At 40.1% G+C, this 23,057-nt stretch overlaps 2 protein-coding genes across 2 annotated transcripts in view; one reads left to right on the top strand and one right to left on the bottom strand.

Annotated features, from left to right (window-relative positions):
* Positions 1-6,972: 6,972 nt before the first annotated feature.
* On the top strand, positions 6,973-9,489 carry DKK4 (dickkopf WNT signaling pathway inhibitor 4). Its single transcript, XM_055334578.1, has 4 exons — positions 6,973-7,077; positions 7,556-7,706; positions 8,175-8,324; positions 9,239-9,489. The coding sequence occupies exons 1-4, from the start codon at positions 6,973-6,975 to the stop codon at positions 9,487-9,489; spliced, it is 657 nt and encodes a 218-aa protein (XP_055190553.1).
* A 1,501-nt stretch (positions 9,490-10,990) lies between these two features.
* Positions 10,991-23,057, bottom strand: part of POLB (DNA polymerase beta) — a 28,930-nt gene continuing 16,863 nt past the window's right edge. The window contains exons 10-14 of the mRNA XM_055335374.1: positions 18,906-18,976; positions 18,118-18,204; positions 13,331-13,395; positions 12,688-12,827; positions 10,991-11,266 (exon numbers count right to left, since the gene is read on the bottom strand). Coding sequence (XP_055191349.1) covers positions 11,172-11,266; positions 12,688-12,827; positions 13,331-13,395; positions 18,118-18,204; positions 18,906-18,976 — 458 coding nt within the window. The 3' untranslated portion in view covers positions 10,991-11,171. The remainder of the gene's footprint in view (positions 11,267-12,687; positions 12,828-13,330; positions 13,396-18,117; positions 18,205-18,905; positions 18,977-23,057) is intronic.

The following is a 23,057-nucleotide window of genomic DNA, read 5'->3' as shown; positions in this document are numbered from 1 at the left end:
CTTCTTCGGAATTGGGACTCCAGGCAGGTGTGGGATATCCCATCACCACGGGAGTCACCCCCTACTTTTGAGGGCAAAGAATCAGACCCAGTTTGGTCTGCATCCTAGGGTCTAGATCAAAAGATGGCAGAACCTGTTTTGTCCTAGGAAGAGGCTGCAGGCCACCAAAAGGCTGAAAGGGCCTCAAGAAGTCAGTGGTGAACTAGAAACATAAATATTCAGTTAAAAAAAAAAAAAAAAAAGAACCCACCAAAATTTTACACATGCTCAGTAGACTACTGCTGGAGAACGCAGTGGCATGGATGAAAGGACATCACCCTCACAGAGCCCAAACAGCCCTGCCACAGCTCTCCCAATATGCCCACGTCCTAGCTCCCCAACTCCTGCGCTGGTCCATGAAAGCCACTGTGACATTTTCCAACTAATATGTATTGAGACATGGTCAGCTCTTTCATTTTTTCTTGCCTTTTCATAGTAGTATCTGTTGTCACCCTGCCCTGCCCCCACCTCATCCCCACCCCCATGTTTTGCACAGCCTGATACGTCTGTGCTGTGGTCTGACTGCCTGTGCTCAAATTCCTCTGTTGAAATCCTAATGCCTGATGGGATAGTTTTAGGAGGCGAGGCCTTTGGGAGGTGCCAGGTCAAGAGGGTGAAGCCCTCAGGAATGGGATTCGCATCCTTGAATAAAAGAGACCGCAGAGAGCTTCCCCTCTCCTTCTGCCACATGAGGAGATGGCCATTTAGGAGGCCAGGAACCAGGCCCGAACCCGGCCATCGGGGCATCCTGATTTTGGGCTCCCAGACTCCAGAACTGGGAGAAATAAACTTCTGTTGTTTCTCAGCACCCCCAGTCTGTGGCATTTTTGTGGTAGCAGGCTGAATGGACTAACACAGGTATGGAATGTGCCCGGGGAACAAGACAGGGTGCACAGCATTTGGGTTGATGAAGTCACACACAACCTCATCTACTTTGTTTAAATAAAAAAGAAGGCAGCGCATATTCTTGAAGAAGGAAGCACGTGGACTCCCCGAGCTGCTCCTGGCTAGACACCTGCCACAGGGTCAGAGGAGCTCTGAGGCTGTCGCCGCTGGAAAAGGAGGTCCCGGTACCATTGTTCAGGGTGGCTCTGGAAGGGGCACTTCCCACAGAAGAGGTCGAACAGTGTCTCCTGGGGCTGAGTGACATGGGGCCCAGGATCCGCAGCGCACTCCCAGAATGCTGGGCTGTAAGATGAGGCCCTAGGCCGAGAGGCCATGCGACCCAGCCAAGGCCACACCGTCAGGGAAGAGCCCAGAAGGCTGTCTCCCGGCCTCCACCGCTGCCTCTGGGTGCTGCCCCACGCTCAGCTCCCGACATCTGACAGGACCCTCCTCAGCCTTACCTCCTGACCTCCCGGAACCAAACCCTACTGTTTACAGCAGCTCCGTGATGACACCCTGCAGTCGCCATCTCCCCTCGACAGGCCCCTCTCATCTTTCATTTTATTGAATGTTTCCTCTGAGATTCTGCCAAAGACCCACTTGTTTCAGCCTCTTTGATTTTCTTTTAAAGAAAGCAAAATTTATGGACATCAAACTGGTTTTGACACAGGAGCCATAACAAATAGAAATTTCCATTCCCGAGCGCATATAAATCACGGGCGCTGACAGCCTGCCTTTGACTGCAGCTAGAGCAGCTGTCACCGGGGAGGATACAGGTGTCGGCCCTCACCCGCCAGCCTGCAGTGCTCCCGGGGAGCACTGCGAGTCACCTGCCACCGAGCAGAGGGCTGCAGACCCGCAGAGCTGAAGCGGGGTCTTGGGCATTGCCGGGGGGCATTTCTTCCGAGCTCGTCTGTGGTGCTCCATCTGGATCGTGTTCCTTTGGCCCAGATGCTCCCTGTGGAAGTGAGAGGACCAGCCTGAGATTTCCAGGGAACCCCTAATCCTTGCCAGGGGCGTCAGGACGGCAACAGCTGGGCCAACCTGCCGAGAGGGTTGCTCTGGTGGCCTGGCCCTTGGAGCTCCTGGGGTCTGCTTGGCTCCTGGGGCTGCTCAGCGGGGCACATCGGGTGCCTTTGCAAGAACGGGGCCTCCGCACCTGCCTTTGTGAGGTTGGGGCCCCGATGCAGGAGAGAGGAAAGGTCTTTGACGCAGAAACATTTGTAGAGCTGTCCTCTCCCTCGTCACCTCTCCCGGCCATCCTCCTCCCCTGGCTCATCATCTCTAATCCCCAAATAATTGAGCTGCAGCTTCATGGTCCATGCTGCCAAAGGGCATCTCATTTCGGTAGCTGGCATCTCAGCGGAGGAACGCCGCAATTATTCATTAGCCAGCAGCCTTGGCAGGTTTGAAAATATACCAAAAGCCATTTTCTAGGGAGACTTCACATTCTTTTCTCTTTTTAAAATTTAAATTCATTTAATGAACACATAGTGTATTATTCGTTTCAAAGGTAGAATTCAGTGATTAGTCAGTTGCATAGAACACCCAGTACTTGTTCCATCACATGCCCTCCTTAACACTCACCCCCCCCTCCCGTTACCCTATCCCCCTACCCCCTCCCCTCCAGGGACCCTCAGTTTATTTCCTAGAGTTAAGAGTCTCTTACGGTTTGCCTTCCTCTCTGATTTCATCTCATTTTATTTTTCCCTCCCTTCCCCTCTGCTCCTCTGTTTTGTTTCTTAAATTCCACATGACACTTCACATTCTTACTTTCCTCAAAATTGCTCTGCCTTTTTAGGAGACCTAGAAATAGCAGACCTGTTGCCAAAAAGCCTCTAGGTTAAGGGAGATTTTTCCTTGGTGAACTGGATCAAACAAAGATCTACGGAGCACCTGCCACGGAAGGGCCATGTGTTATCTGCCAGGTACCGAAGTTTATGTGACAATGGAAAGTTCTGGCCCAGAAAATAAGTAAAGACACTCGTTTAGTGTTATGAGCACCAGCCACTGTACCAGGCCTTCACACGTAGTCCCATATTGAACCCTCAAAACGTAGTCATTATAGAAGAGATGGTGCCAGCTTCCAGTTGGGGAGGTTGTGGCCTGGAACAGGGAAGTAACTTGCCCAATGCCACAAAGTTACTACATTTATTTTTGCATCCATCTATCACATACTGAGAGCCAGGCTCTCAATGCATGACGTCATCAAGATGAATCAGTGATGGCCCTGCCTCACAGAGTTTATCATCTAGCTGTACAGACAAATAAGAAGACAATTACCATAAAGCTTTGCAAGGGCCATGACAAGTAGGTGGATGCATGGGGGAGATGGGTTTTGTGGGGTCATAGGAGAGGCCAGCCTTGTGATCGAAACTAACTGGCCTCACCCCAAATCCTGTCCTCTCTCAGTGCAGAGGCAGAGAAAACTGCTTTTCCGTCCTGTTCCATGCCCTATTTGTAACCCTCCGGGGTCTGGTGTGTGCATCCTCTCCTCCCCTCTGTCTGTGGGAGGCAAGATGGAGGGCATTGCTACTGGAAAGTATCTCAATATTAGATATCCAGCAAAAACTTGATGAGCTGGATAGCTTTCCTCATGGCCAACAGCCACCCTGACTCCCTGACCTGCTTGTCACCCTGAATTCTCTGCTTTAGAGACACCATAGTCCACCCAGGGTGTGAAATTAGAAATGGCAAAGTTCTCTCAGCAACCCCTTCCCACTCACTCTCCACCTCCTACATCAAATGATGCGGGTTCGACTTCAAAATCCCACCCTTTGCACAGTTCTCATCACCACTGTGCCACTGTTTCATATTGGACCACCTCCTCATCACTGAGTGGTTGCAACTGAGACCTAAGTGATGGCTCAGCACCCCCTTTCACCCTCCACAACCCTTGCTCTACATCGTGGCCAGTACTGCTTTCTTTTTTAAAAGATTATTTATTTATTTATTTACTTACTTACTTACTTACTTACTTATTTGAGAGACAGAGCACAGGCAGAGGGAGAAGCAGACTCCCTGTGGAGCAGGGAGCCAGATGCAGGACTCCATCCGAAGACCCCAGGATCATGCCCTCTACCACTGAGCCACCCAGGTGTCCAGAGGTCATGCCATTTTCAAACCTCAATGTCTCTGATTTACATTGCATGTAGAATAAAATCCAGTTTCCTTGGATGGTATATCAGGTGTCTTCATAGTCTAGCCTCAGCTTGTCTCTCCACCACCTGCGCCCGCCACATAGAATCTCTCCCTAGCACTGAAGTGCATCCCCTGGTCCCTCCGCATCCTTCACCCTCTGAGCCTGGGCTGAGACCATTCCCTACTTCTGGACCCAGGAAACGCCCATGTATCCCACAAAACCCAGCTCAAATACTACCTCCTCTGTAGATGCATTTCTTTATTTCTCCAGAAGGTCTAGATATGCCCTCCTCAGTGATCCTCCAGCTCTGCACTGATGCCTTTATCTTAGTGCTTGTTATATTATGGAATCATCCCTAGATATTTATGTGTCTTCTGACCAGACACTAGCTCCTCACAGCCAAGGACTGTTTTGTTATTTCCAACATTTAACCATAAGTTCTGCTACATATGAAGTGCTCAGTGCTCGATGAGTGTTTCTGCTGTTACAGGATTTCCCATCAGTCCTTTTGTCTGTGTTAATTGCCAGAGGCCTTTGGTGCCCTGAGACTCTCTTTTCAGTTAGGTAACAGGAAGCAAAGATCCCCAGCAGAGAAGGAACCCTGGGGGTTCTCTCCTTTATCCTTGGTCATAATTGTCCAACTTCAAAAAAAATCCTGTAACACACCTAGTCACCAGGCTTATCATACTATCAAAGAGTGTTTGATGTTTTTCAGTTGAAGCAGGAAAAAAAAAAGGGGGGGTACTAGTAGAAGTAGTTCCCGTGAACCATTTAGGTGGTAGACAAGCAGCCCCAACCCAAGACAGAACCAAGAGAAGGAAGCCTCAGTTCAGGGGCTGCTAAATTACTCAGGACTGGGAATGCTCCCATTGCATGGAGTGTTGAGATACATTTCAATGTGTTGATGTTCTGAAGTAATACCCAGACTGCCATTATGGCTTAGAAACCGCATTTTTAGATTTTGCTGTTTTTGTTGTTAAAGATTTCAATTTTTTTAAAAAAATTTTTACTTATTTATGATAGTCACACAGAGAGAGATAGGCAGAGACATAGGCAGAGGGAGAAGCAGGCTCCATGCACCGGGAGCCCGACGTGGGATTCGATTCCGGGTCTCCAGGACCCCGCCCTGGGCCAAAGGCAGGCGCTAAACTGCTGCGCCACCCAGGGATCCCAAAGATTTCAATTTTTTTAAATTTTAATATTTTATTTATTTATTCATGAGAGACACACACAGAGAGAGAGAGGCAGAGACACTGGCAGAGGGAGAAGCAGGCTCCATGCAGGGAGCCCGATGTGGGACTCGATCCCGGGTCCCCAGGATCAGGCCCCGGACTGAAGGTGGCGCTAAACCGCTGAGCCACCAGGGCTTCCCCCCAAAGATTTCAATTTTAAGTAATCTCTATACCCAGTGTGGGATTCAAACCCACAACTCCAAGATCAAGTCACATGCTCCACCAACTGAGCCAGCCAAGGATCTCTGCATTTTTAGATTTTACGTTCTTATCTATGTAAGTAGTCTACACCCAACATGAGGCTCAACTCATCACCCGAAGATCAAGAGTCGCATGCCCTTTCAAGCCAGCCAGCTAGACACACTGCCCACCACCGTGTATTTTTATATTTTAAACAGCCCTTTACACCTGAGACACCGGGATGAATCTACACTGAAGACAATGAAAACAAAGAGTCAAAAAAGGGAAATATTTTGACCCAGATCTAGATCGTTCTACTGCAAAAATACTTAGGCAATGATAAGCATGGGTCTAAATGATTTGACTTCTCCAACAGTCTGGCAGACCAAAAAAAAAAAAAAAAAAGAGAGAGAGACAAAAAGGGGATGAAGCAGATATTTTTAAAAATTCAAATTATGAACATTGAAAATGAATGAAATCCCACCTGAAATCAGCTAGAGACTTGGAGGATTGTTCTGCTCAAGTCCATTTAACACAACACAATGCAATGCAAATTAAATGCATTGCACATAAAATGCATCTGACGCTTCCTATTGAATTGTATGAATCTGCATAAAATGGACTTGCTGAGATTATCCCCACCATCAAGAAAAGAAGGGGGGTGCACTGTTATAAATCTCACTAATTTCCTAATTAAATAACCTTGGCTTCAAGTAGTTCAATTTGCAGTTTAAGAAGGATTATTTTCCAATTAACACTGAATCGGAACAGGTGCTATTATGTTCACAGCTTTTAAGCTATTGGAGTTTTTACATCTGGATGCCAGAGCTAATCAGAAGGCATTTTCTCTCCTTTCTATCTGTCTTCACTATCTGAGGCAGAGTTTAAAGCTTCTTGGGACATTTTGTAGCTCATTACTTTTTGGCATCTTCTGTAGCCACATTGGCCAATATGATTCATTCTTTCTTTGAGCACAATTAACTGCGAAAACAGATCTTAGAAGAGACTCCCTCCACCCGCAAAGGATTACTGAAGGTAGGAAGTGCAGGTGATTATCAGAGTTTGCCTTTGATACAGACATCCTGCTCTTCTGCTAACCCTTTGAACTAACTTTGATATGCAATAATTAAGAGGGATTCAACCCCTGGAGGAGAAGCTGCCTTGGCCCTGCCCCTTCTCTCCGTCTATCGAGTCTTTGTTTTGAACTATTGATCAAACAGATTTAAAGGGATTTGTTGAAGCCTGTGTGGGGCAAAGGAGGAAGGAAATGGAGGAGGGGCGGCGGGGGTGGGGGGGAGAGCTGAGGGGCACATTTGGTATAAATAGGATCCTGCTCATCCTAGTTCACATACCTTACGCAGAGAAAGATTTGCTTCTCCTCCAGGAAAAGCAGTTCCAGACGACCTGTCAGGTTTCCATTTGCCCTCTTGTGGGTTTAAAACGGCCCCGTTTGGAGGTTGTCGAGAGGTCTGAGAAGGTCAAGGGGATTAAAGGATGGTGGTGGTGGTCTTGCTGGGGCTCAGCTGGTTCTGCGCCCCCCTGGGAGCTCTGGTTCTGGACTTCAACAACATCAAGAGCTATGCTGAAGGGGCTCGTAAGGTAAAGCGCAGCTCAGGGGGCAGGGGGTAGTGCCCTAGGGGAAGGCTCACCGAGGGGCTGGCTGGCACAGGGACGCAGAGGTTGCTGTGGCTCGCTAGACTTAAAACGCCAAATCCGAATGGCACAAACACTAGCCTTACACTTAATGATTAATTAATAGGTCTGAATCAAAAATCTCATTCATGGGAAGATGTTTTCTTCCACTTTCAAAGGGCACAAGGAAATTAAATCCTGAGTGTTAAAAGTAGGACAATTTTTCGAAAACAACCTTTGCAGCACACAGGTTTCTTCACTGGAGATTTGATCTGCCATTTGTGGGAGAAAACCAATTATAATGAAAAATTAAGGTGCCACTGAAGGTCTGTCACTGCATTCGAAGTGCCATTATGATTTTGCTTCCTTCACCTCCCACTTGGAATGAAAAGTCATCTTACATCTTGTTGGATTCCCCAGCTCCGTGACGAGTTTTTCCTAACAGGGTTCACAGTGCCTGTCTGACAAGGACTGCAGTTCTAGAAAATTCTGCCTCAAACCTCAAGAGGAGAAGCCATTCTGTGCTACGTGTCGTGGGTTACAGAGGAGGTGCCAACGTAGTGCCATGTGCTGCCCTGGAATGCTCTGCTTGAATGGTGAGCTACCACAAACACTTGCAGGACTGCTGTGCCCCTGTGAACAGTGGCTTTAAACTGAAGACTGCATCCAAGTCTCATAGGCTAGAATGATCCAGGATAGGCCCTCTCTGAAGGTTTCCTGGATTCACGCTTGAAGTAATTTATGCAGCTGCCTTTTCTCAATGCAACAAAATAGTTTTTTCCTGGCCACCATTTTTGTCAACAACTTAGAGATGATTTTAAAAGAAGGGTTCAAGTTGGAATCTTTCAAATTCTTTCATTTTCACTTGGATTCCACTAATTACTTAACTGCTTTCTCTGCCGTATGTACATGTAAATATTTAGTGCATATGTCCCAGAAATCATGAAAGTTATACATAAACTCAAGGCAGAGGTAGGGCTAAACTATGTAACAGTGTAATAATTAGCATGTCCGTGGTTCTAATCCTTGAAGCTAATAACTCTAACCACACCTGGTTGTCTCAGATGCTTGTACGATGATGGAAGATAGAGCGCCAATATTGGAAAGACAGATCGATGACCAAGATGATGTGGACACAAAAGGAACAACTGAGCATCCAGTTCAGGAAAACAAACCCAAAAGGAAGCCAAATATTAAATCACAAGGCAGTAGGGGTAAGAGAAACATTCTGAACACTTTTTTTTTGTTTTGTTTTGTTTTGTTTTAAAGAGCATTTCCTGGGGCGCCTGGGTGGTCAGTTGGTTGTGTCTGCTTTCAGCTCAGGTCATGATCTCAGGGTCCTGGGATTAGGTCCACGTGGGGCTCCCTGCTTCATGAGGAGTCTGCTTCCCCTCTGCCCCTTCCCCTGCTTGTGCTCTCTCTCTCTCAAATAAATAAATAATATCTTAAAAAATAAAAAAGAAAAACATTTCTTCCTCCTAGGCTTTTAGGGATAGGCTGAACCCAACTCCCCAATCCAGAAACACAGTTTCTAATCTGTCTCTATCCACAGCTCCGGAGATCACATAGGGAGTAGCATAAGGCAGTCAGCCAGTCCAGAGGGCAGGGGACTAGCCATAATAATGAACTAGTGAGCAAAAAAATCTTTAAGTGAATTTTAACACATACATCTTTTTATAGTCTGTAATTTAACAAATGCAGATTTCCCTTTCTAGCTCCTCAGTAGGCAAAATAAAAATGAAAGTAGATGCATTTTTATTCTTTTTAAGATTTTATTTATTCATAAGAGACACAGAGAGAAGAGGAGAAACACACACACACACACACACACACACACACACACGCAGAGGGAGAAGCAGGCTCTCTGCAGGGAGCCCGATGTGGGACTCGATCCTGGGATTCCAGGATCACACCCTGAGCCAAAGGCAGATGCTCAACCACCGAGCCACCCAGGCATCCCTCATTTTGTCTATTTTTAGTGTAAGATCTAGCTCTGGGAGACCTGCGCGCTGCTTATATTTGTACTTTGTAGCCTTCAGCTCTAGATCCTACATCTCATCCCAGTAACAATGCCCCCATTTGCCATCTTCCCCATTTGTGGTAACAGCCCATATGAATCTTGTTACAGGGCAAGAGGGAGAAAGATGTCTTAGGACTTCTGACTGTAGAGCTGGACTTTGCTGTGCTCGTCATTTTTGGACTAAAATTTGTAAGCCAGTCCTCTTGGAGGGACAGGTCTGCTCTAGGAGAGGGCAGAAAGATACTGCTCAAGCTCCAGAAATCTTCCAGCGCTGTGACTGTGGTCCTGGACTGTTATGTCGAAATCAAGTAACTGGCAACCGACAAATTGCACGGTTAAGAGTATGCCAAAAAATCTAAAAAGCTGTAAATACTTCAAAATAAAGACAACTCCTTATTGTATTCCAACAGAAATCTCAGACATTAATTTAAAAATCTCTTATACAAATATCTCTATAAATCAAATCTGGGAGCAACTGAGATAGACCCAGAGCACTGTGAGATGCTGCCTTGTGAGGAGGGAAAACTGGCATGGGCTTTTTGTCTATTTCTGCAGAAAAGTCATGGGATTCTACAGAAAAGTTTTGTTTGACTTAGTGACTCAAATAAATCTTTACATAATTTCTGGTGAAATTTTAGTACCTGACAGTAGCTTATGGGGAAAATAAGTGATGGTCTCTGCAGTTAATTCTTATCTTACCAGTGAAAATTATCACAGTAAAGAAAAAAAATTTTTCCTTAAAATCCCTCTTATTGTCTTTCATTTCTTGTAAGGGAAATGCCCTTCACTACAAAATAATTTGGTTAATAAAGAAATGAAATTCAAAAGGCAGTATTTTATGTGTGTATAGTCCTTTGCAAGTTACAAAGCATTTGCACATACTTTGTTTTTGATAACTTCACTTAATCATTTGATAACTTTTTACATTTTATATTTATATAACTTTTAATTATACAAATTAATATCATTTATATTACATATTTATATTATATAAATTACATGTAATTTTACATTATGTAATTTATATTACATTGAATTATTTTACTAAATTATAACATTAAATTATATTATAACCTAGTTATATTAATTATGTAGATTACATTATTTCAAAGCTAGGGCCTTCAAGGAGTGTTTTTACTTTCAATAGCTTTACTTAATCATTTCATAACTTTATATTTATATTTATATAATGTTAAATATGTAAAAATTCTATATAAAACAAATTACATGGTTTATAAAACCAAATACATGGTTTATATGAAAATATATTAATTTAATCATATTAATTTAATTATACACATTACATTTATATAATTTCAAAAGTAGAGCTTTCAAGGAACATTTCAATTTATATACTTGACCATTTAAACTTAAACGTTGCCTTGGAGGAAAACTAGGGTGAATAAGTAAAATTTTTGTTGAAGCTGAAGAGGCCATATTTTGTACATGTGGGCGCATATTAGAAGTGGTTTGCTTAGGGGAGCTCTCTCTGATGAATTATAACAATTTTAGATTGCATTTAAGAAATAAAGCACATACCTGCTCTTAGGTTTTAAGTATATAGGAAGTATATAGGACAAAATTGAATATGGGGGCCAAATCAACCAAAGAAAAAAATTAAACTTATGAAGGTCCCTAATGTCTAAAGCATATTGAACCATCTTCCAGTGCCTGGTCTCTGATTAATCTGTAAATTAATAAATAGGACGAAAGGTAATAGGGTAATGTGGTTTATAACAGAAGAGCAGAAAAGGAGAAAATAAAAATTCCCTTTGAACACTGCTAACATCTCTTCTCTCCACTAAAACCTTAGTAAAGTGTGATTGTGAAGATACATATTTGCTAAAAAATAAGAACATCTGATAATAGTACTAGAGGCTTTATTGACTACAGTGCAAGCTAAAGCATGAAGAAGAAACAATCATTTAAAAACACCAAAGACCCTTACATAGCAAAGGTTAAGAAATAAATTAAGACTCCAACTGAAAAAAAAAAAAAAAAAAGACTCCAACTGAGCTGGGCTGGCCTGAGAAGAATGGCCTCATTCACTCCGATCCTTGGGTTCTCGGTATTTCCACTGGATGTAGTCAAAGATGTCTTTCTCACTATCCACTGGCAGAGGCTCTCCAGCAACTCCTACAAGTACAGAGAAAAGAAACTTACTTACAAACCAGTTTTGGAATTTAGTTATGAGGGTTTAGGGATGATAGCCATATGGAACTCACTTTCAGAAGGAAGAGAAAATGGTACCCAAACCACTAAAACATGATATTGACCTCCCCTACCCTCCCACATGAGCCTTTGTTCCAGCTTTGTCACATATATTACTAGTGCTACAAAAGGAACCTGAGTATCCCAACTAGGGCCATTGATGTGATCCTAATCCATGATTCTCCTCTCTGCTGGATCTTCACTGTAGCCACCGTGGATCATATGAAATACTCTAGTTAGTTTCCTTTGCAACTCAAAATGTGGTCCCTGGGCTAGTAGTAAAGGGCATTACCTGGAAACCTACTAGAAATGCAGAATCTGGGGTCCCCTCCAATTAGAATCTGCATTTAATGAGGTCCCCATGTAGCCTGTACACACATTTACATTCAAGAAGCACTGCTTTCATCTACCAGGGAAGAAAGCCCTGTTTTATACTTCAAGGACAAAATGACAAAATCTTCATTTTCCTAGTAGAGAATTAATAAACTACACAGGATACTGTGAAATGTTAACATAGATTAAACAATTCTTACTCTTTTTAAAAAAATTTTTTTTCAATTCTTACTCTTTAAACTTTTTTTATTTAAAAAAATATTTTTTAAAAAAATTTTATTTTTTTAAAAGATTTTATCATGATAGACACACACACACAGAGAGAGAGAGAGAGAGAGAGGCAGAGACACAGGCAGAGAAAGAAGCAGGCTCCATGCCGGGAGCCTGACGCAGGACTCAATCCTGGGACTCCAGGATCACACCCTGGGCCAAAGGCAGGCGCTGAACTGCCGAGCCACCCAGGGAACCGTAAAAAAATTTTTTAAAGTAAGTTCTATACCCAAAATGGGGTTTGAACTCACACCCTGAAATCAAGAGTTGCATGCTCTACCAACTAAGCCAGCCAGGCACTCCCACTCTTTAAACTTTATTATTTTCTTTGTTTTGTTTTGTTTTTAATTCTTTAAACTTTAGAAAGCAAGTGGCCAAAGCTACCAGTTTTGTTCTGGCACTAAAAGCAATGATACCTAGTATCTTCAGAAGTCTTGGAGGTACATGAAAAACAAAGAAACCCACTTTAGATCTATGAGATTTTTTTTATTGACCATCATTAATTCATTCTAATAGAGCTAGAAATAACTCTTGCCATCAAGGCCTTCAATTGAGGGCTTGAGAGCACCTATGGATTTAAAGACCCTTTTGTTGCCTGAGGGACTCATAATACAAAGAAACTACAATTAACTGGCAAAACTACTCAAAGGCTTTTTAGAGAAACCAAAACTGCTAAAGCATCTTTGAAAATAACTTCTCTCCAGATGACCAGGAGTATCTCTAATGCAGACACAAATACCCACCAGTGACTCCCAAGGGACGGATTGTGTACTCATTGATTGTGAAGCCTTTTTCTAGGGCATGAGCTCTCATATTCTTATTGAAAATATCACTCCCAGTGAAATAGAGAACACCACAGTAATACTGATCCTTGGGTATCAACCTAAAATAGATAGATAAATACATCTTTCACCAAAAATTTCAAATTTGGCAAAAATAGGGCTCTTATCAAAAAGGCACAAACACCTACAATAAGTCTATGTGGTTTAATAACCTAAGGAGGAGACTATGATTAGGTAGACTGTTGAAATTGCTCCAAGCTTGCAGTTAGTCTAGGTTTCAGTAAACTAAACTGTGCAAGGTGTGGAGAAACAAGAGCAGTATCAGCGGTATCACGTATTACAACCAACTTTCCCCAGGCAGGAAACTACTTCTGAGCTGTGGAAGGCATCATGATGAGACGCAAATTCTGAGAAAATAGATAAAAATTCTGAGCACAGTCATTACTCTACATATTTTCAGGCTAAGTGGTGTCTATAGCATGAACACATGGCAGTTCACAATGAAGGGGGCTTGAGACATTTATGTGAATCCCAAGATACACAGAGGACAAAGGAAAGAGAAAAGGGAAAAATTAATAGGTCAGCAACAAATTTTAAGTAATACCTTATATCAATTCTCCTGTGTGGATACTCCTTTTCATCATTTTTACTGGGAAGCTGGCAAACACCCTAAAATGGATATTTCAAAGAATGCTTAAAGACATTTTTAAACTTCAGGCTTAACTTTAATCAAATGTTAAGTGTGAGGCTTTTGCTTTAAATGCAGGCAGTTTTATAATCCCCAGCATTTTTAACTTTAGTGGCTTTTCTATGCACTATATATTGTCATCACCTTCCTCTTATACTTTGTGGTAATTGAAGAACTACAGGAAACAGAAGGCAAGGATCTGGCCTTTGTGTGCTTCTAAATAAGAGCCAATTAGGGAAAGCATCAAACATGAAAGACACAGACCAAAACAGAAAAACAATTTGAAAGAAACAATTACAATTCAGGGAGAATACAGAAGAGCCAACAGTAATATTCTCAGATAACAGAAAATATTCCATACATGAAGGGCAGAATGCTATAGGAAAAGAACTAAGGAAAAGGTTTAAATCAAAATTAAAAATACAATAGCATAAGTAGAAGAGTTTAAAATTGAGGAAATCTCCCAGAAATTAGAAAAGACAGAGAAGTGAAAAATGAGAAAATTTTAATTAATTAATTAATTTATTTATTTATAGATTTTATTAACTTATTCATGAGAGACACACAGAGAGAAAGGCAGAGAAATAAGCAGAGGGAGGAGATGCAGGCTCCATGCAGGAAGCCTGATATGGGATTCGATCCCAAGATCCTGTGATCAAGACCTGAGCCGAAGGCAGATGCTTAATGGCTGACCCACCCAGGCATCCAAAGAAAAATTTAAAAGATAAGAAAATTAGAGGATCATTTTCTTCTCTACAAGTCTTCATTATCATTCTTCAGTTTTCAAACAAAAGTTATCACAGTCTATTTAGTCATCTTTTCCTTTTCTAGAAAAATAGGCCAAAATAATGGACTGGGGAGCAACCCATAAATATGTAAAAAGAGCCACAGACATTAGAAATTACTAATTAAAAGTTTCAAATGCCATTCAAAGAAAGTACACATGCGACAGGCTGCTGGTCCTAAAGAACAGTCGACTCACTACCCGTGTCACTAAAAAGTATACTTTTTCACTTAACAACATAGAAAAATTAAAAACTAGAATCTAAAATGGGTATTTCCTTTAGCTGTTGCTATGGCTGAAAGATGAAATGAAACCTGTTTGTCTTCAAAATAGGAAACCAACCTTCTTAGGTATTAACAAGTTCCAACTCAACCTTCAAATGGATCAGAAATGCTTTCCATCTGGAATTACCATGAGGTATTACCTTGCGGATATGGAGGATATGGATGTTTGAGTGCCACAGGCAATGATCTTGCTGTTTGTCACATCAGTAATAGGATTTGTCTAATGGCTTTGTTCCTTTCCTAAAGGCTCATTTTATTTCCTGCACTCCTTCTGAAGTGCTTATGTTAAAGAATTTCTCTGTATTATTGTAAATTCTTTATTAGGTTGAGTGGATTAGTTTTGTTTGGCATTTCAATTGGGTAGCTTCATGCTGAGCATCTGAAATAAAGCCTCTTTCATTGCCTCAGGGTAGTCAAGGGATCTTCTATTGTCCCTTGGATCTTTACTGTAGATATTTCACAGAAAATCATCCCAGGCCAAACTTGTACAAAATGCTAATATGCAAGGTACTCATCATATATAAAGCAAACGGGTATCTAAATGCAGAGGATTTTTTTTTCTTCCAAATGCTATTTTATTCACAGGAAGAAAAACTCAATTACCTGAAGATCATGGCTTTACAAGAAGATCTGGAATATTAACCTTGGCTTTCCTAAGGTTTGGTGACTATTAGTTTAAAGGAATTCATGTTTTGAGGAGTACTTCAACAACACATGAATGGTCATACGTTTAACACAGCAGTCAGTGGTTACAGCAACAAGAGGTTTTGAAATCAAGTGGATGTAGAATGAAAATGGTTGATTCCACTTTGATGTTTTGTTTTTTTTATAATCTCTAGGCCCAACATTCGGCTCAAAGTCACAACCCTGAGATCAAGAGTCACATGCTCCACTGAGCCAGCAAGGTGCCCTGCTCTATTCCACTTTGTAAGTGGAATTCATTTCACTGCCAATTTCTTTCAGAGACAGATCTCATCTTTTTTGGCTATTTCTGCTAAATGCCCACACCCCCTCCTCACTGCTCTGGCTCCAGCCCTGCTCTCTGGCTAGCTCCCTTACCTCAAGCCCTCACACTGGCTGCTTTGGATCATCCTATTCAATGATATAAGAATATCTAGTTTCTTTGCAACTAGAAACAAATCACCTCTTAATGCTTCCACAATAAATTGATTTGAAAGCTAAACTGGATTGCTCCTTATCCTAACATATACTAATTATAAATGCCAAAACAGGCTCAAACATGGCATTTTTTAAGCTTCAGAGAATATGAGACACATGTACAGAATCCAAACTTCATACACAAGCTATTCACTAAGATGGATTCCTACGATACAACAAAAAGGCCTTAGTTTTCTCGACTTTAAAAACCAACAAAAAACCCACTTGCTTATTTTTTTTAACCTGTTTCCTTCTGGAAATCGATTTGAGGTATTCTCTTTCTGGCAATAGCTGTAGATGTGCTGTTAGGAGTATGATTGAGAGATTGGAAAGGCCAGCCAGAGCCAAGGTTTCCACAAGTCCAGCCCTGGCCTAGGATTGGTCAGTTGGCCTTAGTCTTTCAAGTATCACATGTATGATAAGATCTGAACCAAAGTGGTTTGCAGAAGTCACCGGAATTGGGCTGCTAGACAAAAGTCTTCTCTTCTATGGCTGAGCAGCTACCCAAGTCCACCACTGCCAGCAACTCTTCATGTTCACATCTTCGTGGCTACCCACCTTTCCTTTCCACCTTATACCCAGCCTACCAACTTGTTGTTTCTTTGTATTCTTACTAGCTGGATTACTAGCTTCTGCTAATGTTTCCTCTGGATCTCCCTCTGAGCATAGAATACTGTTCAGACTGTGAAGAAGTGCTTCTGCTACTGCATTGCATAAACACCTTCTTGGTCGCTCTCAAAAGAGATGATGTGCTTCCCCAGTAAAAATCTAGGGCCTTTCACAGAGATGCCCAGGCATACCAGGACACTTTCCTGACTGAAAAAAAAAAATTCAACTTGTCTAGCACATGCTATTTTCAGGATTTTATCTGATTGAATTGTTCTTTAAATGTAAGATTTGTGCACATTCATTTTGAATGAATTAAAATCAATCTCAATTTAAAAACGATATCCTAGAGCATATATAAACCCTATTTTTAATAACATCTCATGTGTCTATAATCCTGGGCCTAGAGTAAAAGCTCCAAATCTGATAGATCTGGGAGAAGAGCTCATAGATTTAACTTCCAAACACTGACTAGAATTTTTACCTTTCCCAACATTCTTTTGAAAACACTATAAAATGTGACCAACTTTGGCAATACAGTTTCATACCCCATTACAATCACCACGTTGAATTTAATGACATGATTTTTTGTGGTCTGATGAAATATACACTACATAAAGTTTGCCATTTTAACCATTTTCAAGTGTGCAGTTCTATACCATTAAGTATATTCACATTGTTGTGCAACTACCACCACCATCACCTCCCAAACGTTTCCTCCTCCCCAACTCAAATTCTGTATCTGTTACATAGTAATTCCCTATACCACTTCCCTATAGGCCCCCTGGCAAGCACCATTCTACTTTCTGAATGACAGGATATTTCAATGATCTATCTCAACTATCTTCTACTGTTGGTTTAAACCACTGTCAAATCTATGCAGTGAGACTCTTGCTAATATTAACATGTCCATTCTCCAAAAGCACAGTCTCTTTCCATTTCAGGCATATAACTTGGGAAAAGGGGGATTAAAAGTACAAATTTAAGTGTGCACTTTTTATTACCTTAGTTCTAGATTGCTATTTGCCTTCCTGTTGGTTTTTATGCAGGGACTTTTTTTTTTTTTTAAAGATTTTATTTATTTATTCATGAGAGACACAGACAGAGAGAGAGAGAGAGAGAGACAGAGACAGAGGCAGAGACACAGGCAGAGGGAGAAGCAGGCTCCATGCAGGGAGCCCGATGTGGGACTTGATCCCAGAACTCCAGGATCATGCCCTGAGCCGAAGGCCAGCGCTAAACCACTGAGCCACCCAGGGATCCCCAATGCAGGGACACTTATTAACCTCTTTTTTAACTCATTTGCCATCTGTCTTGAATCTTCAAAGCTTAATTCCCTAAGAAGATTACAGGATTTTAACAGTTCGTCATGATGTCACTGTGAAAATCTTTGTCAAGTGTCTCTCTTTAACTCCTCTGCTTATCAAGCCACATAATTTGTTTTTATCACATACTCTAATTTCTTCTCTTTGGTGTTGTGAGAGATTTTTTTTTTTTTGGTGTTGTAACAGATTAATATTCTTCAGAAAATACTTATCTCACTTACTGAAGTTGAGTCAGAGAATATGAGAATATTTGCTATTTTAAGGAAAAACTTAGATGTGTCAAAGTCATTTATAGATATCTTTAAAAAAGAGCAGATTATGCCTAATTATGTATTCCAATGGCACAGATTATTTACAAATAGGGAACTTAAAATTCTTTACTAAAATATTCTGGGAGTAGTATCTTGCTAATTTTCTGTATATTTTCATGGATATCCTATTTATTGACTGTAATAATAAGATGCACTGAGGTCACACACTCAGAATGGTTACCGAACAGTTTTCCAAGGTATTTTTTCAGAAGTGTTACCTCCAATGAGTACTTACCATGAACTTTGTTTCTCCTTTTGACAGAGTATCTGTAATAAAATGGACCTTCTGTAACTGTTCCACAACACGATGTAACAGTTTTGGCTGTGGAAACATAAATAGGAAATAAGAAGATTAATAAGATTAATAAGAAAACATTTTTAACATGAATTTTCTTATTATCTATGGAGAAATGCCTAGTATTCCTCTGTTCTAAGTACTTTTTTCTTCTAGCACAAAATTCATTTATCAAATGAAACAGATTTTTAGGAGCCACCATTCTTCACCAACATCATGATACCCCCAAATCATTTGTGTTTATCTGCTTCATTAAATCAAAAAGTTAGCTGCTTCATCTTTAAAAGGTATATATTCTAAAATCACAAATGTTTTGCTTTCATGGGTTTTCTAATAGGAATAAAGTTTCTTAATATAATATTGCTTAATAGAAAAATATTACCTTAATGAAAACCTCAATATTATACTGGATATTTTAGAAATATCCATGATAGATAATAAATAATTCTGGAAATGTTTACTAAATTTCTTTCTTTTTCAAAAATCAGACTGTACCTAATTCCCTGCAGAAAAACACTACTATGTATCCCTTGCTTTTTTTTTTTTAATGTATCCCTTTCAACCACTTACTCTGCCTTTCACAGAATTCAATCAGTACAAAGAACAACTGACTTTTCAGAAAGATTAAAACAAAAATTCATTCTGAGATATCCAACTGCCATTTAGAAAATGATATTCACTGTTGCGTAAGACTTAGCACATTTGATTATAAATAAATCCTGTGATACCTGTTTGGCTGATTCAGAGGTAAAGCTTGGATGGGTCAGAAGAACATCCATGTCACCACTGGACTCTGCACCTATGATAATAAAAAATATGTATGGAATTCTCGATGTAAATCTATCAATTAGGCAAACACAGAAACCAAAGTGATGTCACATGTATGAGCTTACTTCTTCCAGCCTAACTTTCTTTTTCACTACACTTCATACTCAGAATTAGTTATAAGATTTCAATTTTCTGTCCAGCTATTCACATAGGCTGATGTAAATGGAAGAATCTGGAGTAACAACAGTAACTGGCATTAGATATGTATTACGCACAGTTGGCTACATGTATTAAAAATGCACCTAAATAACTACTCAATAATGAATAAAAACAACATTCTTACAAAGAAGACATTCAGATGGCCAAAAGACACACCAAAAGATGCCCATCATCTGGGAAATGCAAATCAAAACCACAATGAGATACCATTTCAAACCTGTCAGAATGGCTAACATTAACAACACTAGAAACAGGTGTTGGTGAGGACATGGAACAAGGGGAACCCTCTTGCACTGTTGGTGGGAGTGCAAACTAATGCAGCCACTCTGGAAGACAGTATAGAGGTTTTCCCAAAAATTAAAAATAAAATTGCCAATAAATAAATAAATTAATTAATTAATTAAATTAAATTAAAAAAGCCAAGAATCGGAAGCAACCAAGTATCCATCAATAGATGACCAAGCGTCCATCGACAGATGAATGAAGATATGGTAAATATACACAATAGAATATTACTTAGCCATAAAAAAACCCCACAAATCTTGCCATTTGCAACAACATGGATGGATGCAGAGGATATTATGCTAAGTGAAGTAAATCAGTCATAGAAAGACAATTACCATATGATTTCACTCTTATATGGAATTTGAAAAACAAAACAGACAGTGACACCCGGGTGGCTCAGTGGTTAAGTGTCTGCCTTCATCTCAGGGCATGATCTTGGGGTCCCAGGACCAAGTCCAACTTCGGGCTCCCTGCATGGAGCCTGCTTCTCCCTCTATGTCTCTGCCTATCTCTCTGCATATCTCATGAATAAATAAAATCTTATAAATAAATAAGCAAACAAATAAATAAAATATTAAAAAAAAAAAAAACAGACTCTTCAAATATAGAGAATGGTAGTTGCCAGAGAGAATGTAGGTAGGCAGGATGGGTGAAATAGGTCAAGGGAATTAAGAGTACATTTATCATGATAAGCACTAGTAATGTACAGAATTATTGAATCATTGTATCGCACACCTGAAAATAACTACATGTTAATTATACTTGAATTTTTTTAAAAGTTAAAAATATAAATTTAAAAAATTTAAAAAGGATAAAGCACTATCTAAAAAAAAAGCTTTAAAATATACCTATGGGGGATCCCTGGGTGGCTCAGCGGTTTAGCACCTGCCTTTGGCCCAGGGCATGATCCCGGAGTCCCGGGATCAAGTCCCGCCTCGGGCTCCCCGCGTGGAGCCTGCTTCTCCCTCTGCCTCTGTCTCTGCCTCTCTCTCCTCTCTCTGTGACTATCATGAATAAATAAATAAAAAATCTTAAAAAAATAATAAAATAATAAAATAAAATAAACCTATGAACACTATATATCTGAAAACCTCAAATTATTTTTTTTTAAGATTTTATTTATTTATTGATGAGAGGCATAGAGAGAGGCACAGACACAGGCAGAAGCAGGCTCCATGCAGGGAGCCCGACATAGGACTCGATTCTGGGTTGCCAGGATCACACTCTGGGCCGAAGGCAGCACTAAACTGCTGAGCCACCCGGGCTGCCCTGAAAACCTCAAATTAAACAATATGTCGTAACTATTAGTTAGAAAATCCATTTCAATTCTTATGACTGAATTCATTTAATGAATATTGGCAAAAATTACTATTAAGGCATCATGGGTAAGAATATGTCATTTTAGGGGTGCTTGGGTGGCTCAGTCAGTCAAGCATCTGCCTTTGGCTCAGGTCATGATCTCAGGATCCTGGGATGGAGCCCTGCATTGGGCTCCCTGCTCAGCGGGGAGTCTACCTCTCCCTCTGCTCCTCCCTCCCTCAGCTCCTGCTCTATCTCAAATAAATAAAATCTTAAAAAAAAAAAAAAGAGTATAGCATTTTATAAAGACTTAGATTTTTGTTTTGATCCTCACTCTACAACCACATAACTTTAGGAAGATTATATGTAAAGTTGTTTATACTTTCTTTTATTATAACACTATGAAGTTTTGTCTCCATTTAAGTGGATTTTTTTACTTAAAACATTTTTTAATCAATATTACAAATGAGGACTATATATTAATCTAGACTTCAGTTTCTCTGTCTATAAACTACTAAAAACTACTCTATAGTTTTGTGCAACTAAGAACATATGTAAAAGCATCCAGGATAGTGCCTGCCACAAAGTTGGCATAAAATAATACTGCTTATTCCCTTTTTTGTTATTTTTATAAGTATAATATATATAAAACAAATTTTTTTCTTCCCAGATTTTATTTAAATTCAAGTTAGTTAACAATTACCATAGTATTATTAGTTTCAGGAGAATTTAATGATTCATCATTTACATATATGTAAAACATATTTTTGATCACTGAAGATATGGGAGTGTCTCTGGACCACCATTTTTAGACATCAACAATGTTTAACCAGATATTTAAACACAAAGAAGACTCGACTGAATGTGTGCTGATCCCAGGATATTCATGGAAGCTATTTTAAGAAAGAAAATTTTGTCTTTTCATTTCTTTATCCTAAAAGTTAAGGATCTTTTACCACCTAACTATCACCAAAAAAATGTATTACTCTACCCATTTAAAAAGCAAAACAATTACTTTAGTAAAAAAGGGAAAACAATCCAAGAATCTATTAACAAAGGACCAGATAAATAAAGTATGGAACATCCACATAGCCAAATGTTATGCAGCTGTAAAAAAGAATAAGGATGCTTTCTATATACTGATGTGGAAAGATTTCCAAGATGTATTTTTAAGTGAAAGAAGGTACATACTGTGTATATATTATGCTACTTTCATGAAAGAAAGGGGGGAAAAGGACACCAAGAACATATATTTGCTGGATAAAGATGTGGTATAAACATACAATGGAAATTACTCAGCCACAAAAAATGAGATCTTGCCATTTATGACAACATGGATGGGCCTAGAGGGTATTTATTATGCTAGGTGAAATAAGTCTGACTGAGAAACACAAATACCACATGATTCACTTTTGTGTGGAACCTAAAAAACAAAACAAATATAAACAAAACAGAAACAGGTTTCTAAGTACAGAGAACTGGTGGTTGCCAGAGGTGGGGGTAGGTAGGGAATGGATAAAATAGGTGAAGGGGATTAGGAAATGCAAATTTCCAGTCATAAAGTAAGTTAAGTCATGGGAATGAAAAGTACAACATAATTAATGCAGTCAATATTGTATTAACATTGTACAGTGGGATCCCTGGGTGGCGCAGCAGTTTAGCGCCTGCCTTTGGCCCAGGGCGTGATCCTGGAGACCCGGGATGGAGGCCCACATCGGGCTCCTGGTGCATGGAGCCTGCTTCTCCCTCTGCCTATGTCTTTGCCTCTCTCTCTCTCTCTGTGACTATCATAAATAAAAAAAAAATTTTTTTAAATTAAAAAAAAAAACATTGTACAGTGATGGATAGTAACTACTTATTGTAGGTGAGCACCATGTAGTGTATAGAACTGCTGTCACTATGTTGCACACCTGAAACTACTCTAACGCTGTATGTCAACTATATTTCAATAGTAAAAATTTTTTAAATAAATAAAAATAAAATGGGAAAAAACAATGTACATTCACATTTACTTATAGTTACATGTAAAACCACTGAAAGAACATGCAAGAAAGTGGTCATTAGTGAGACAGTGGAGGTGAGTGGAGAGCAATTAACAGGATAGAAGGGACATTTCTTAGTGTATGCCTTTTTTATTTTAAAGCATGCAACTATATAACCTACTTAGTAATAAAAATAAAATAGAAATACTGAAATCCAGAAAGACTGTCATTTTCAAGCATGTATTTGGCTTACTGTGTATCCAAGTCCACTCTGAAAATTCAGATTCCAAGGCCCCATCTAAGAAGATTCTTACTTAGCAGGTTTGT

The sequence above is a fragment of the Nyctereutes procyonoides genome, unplaced genomic scaffold (assembly GCF_905146905.1).
Source record: "Nyctereutes procyonoides isolate TBG_1078 unplaced genomic scaffold, NYPRO_anot_genome, whole genome shotgun sequence".
NCBI lineage: Eukaryota > Metazoa > Chordata > Mammalia > Carnivora > Canidae > Nyctereutes > Nyctereutes procyonoides.
This window is presented reverse-complemented; position numbering and strand designations above follow the sequence as displayed.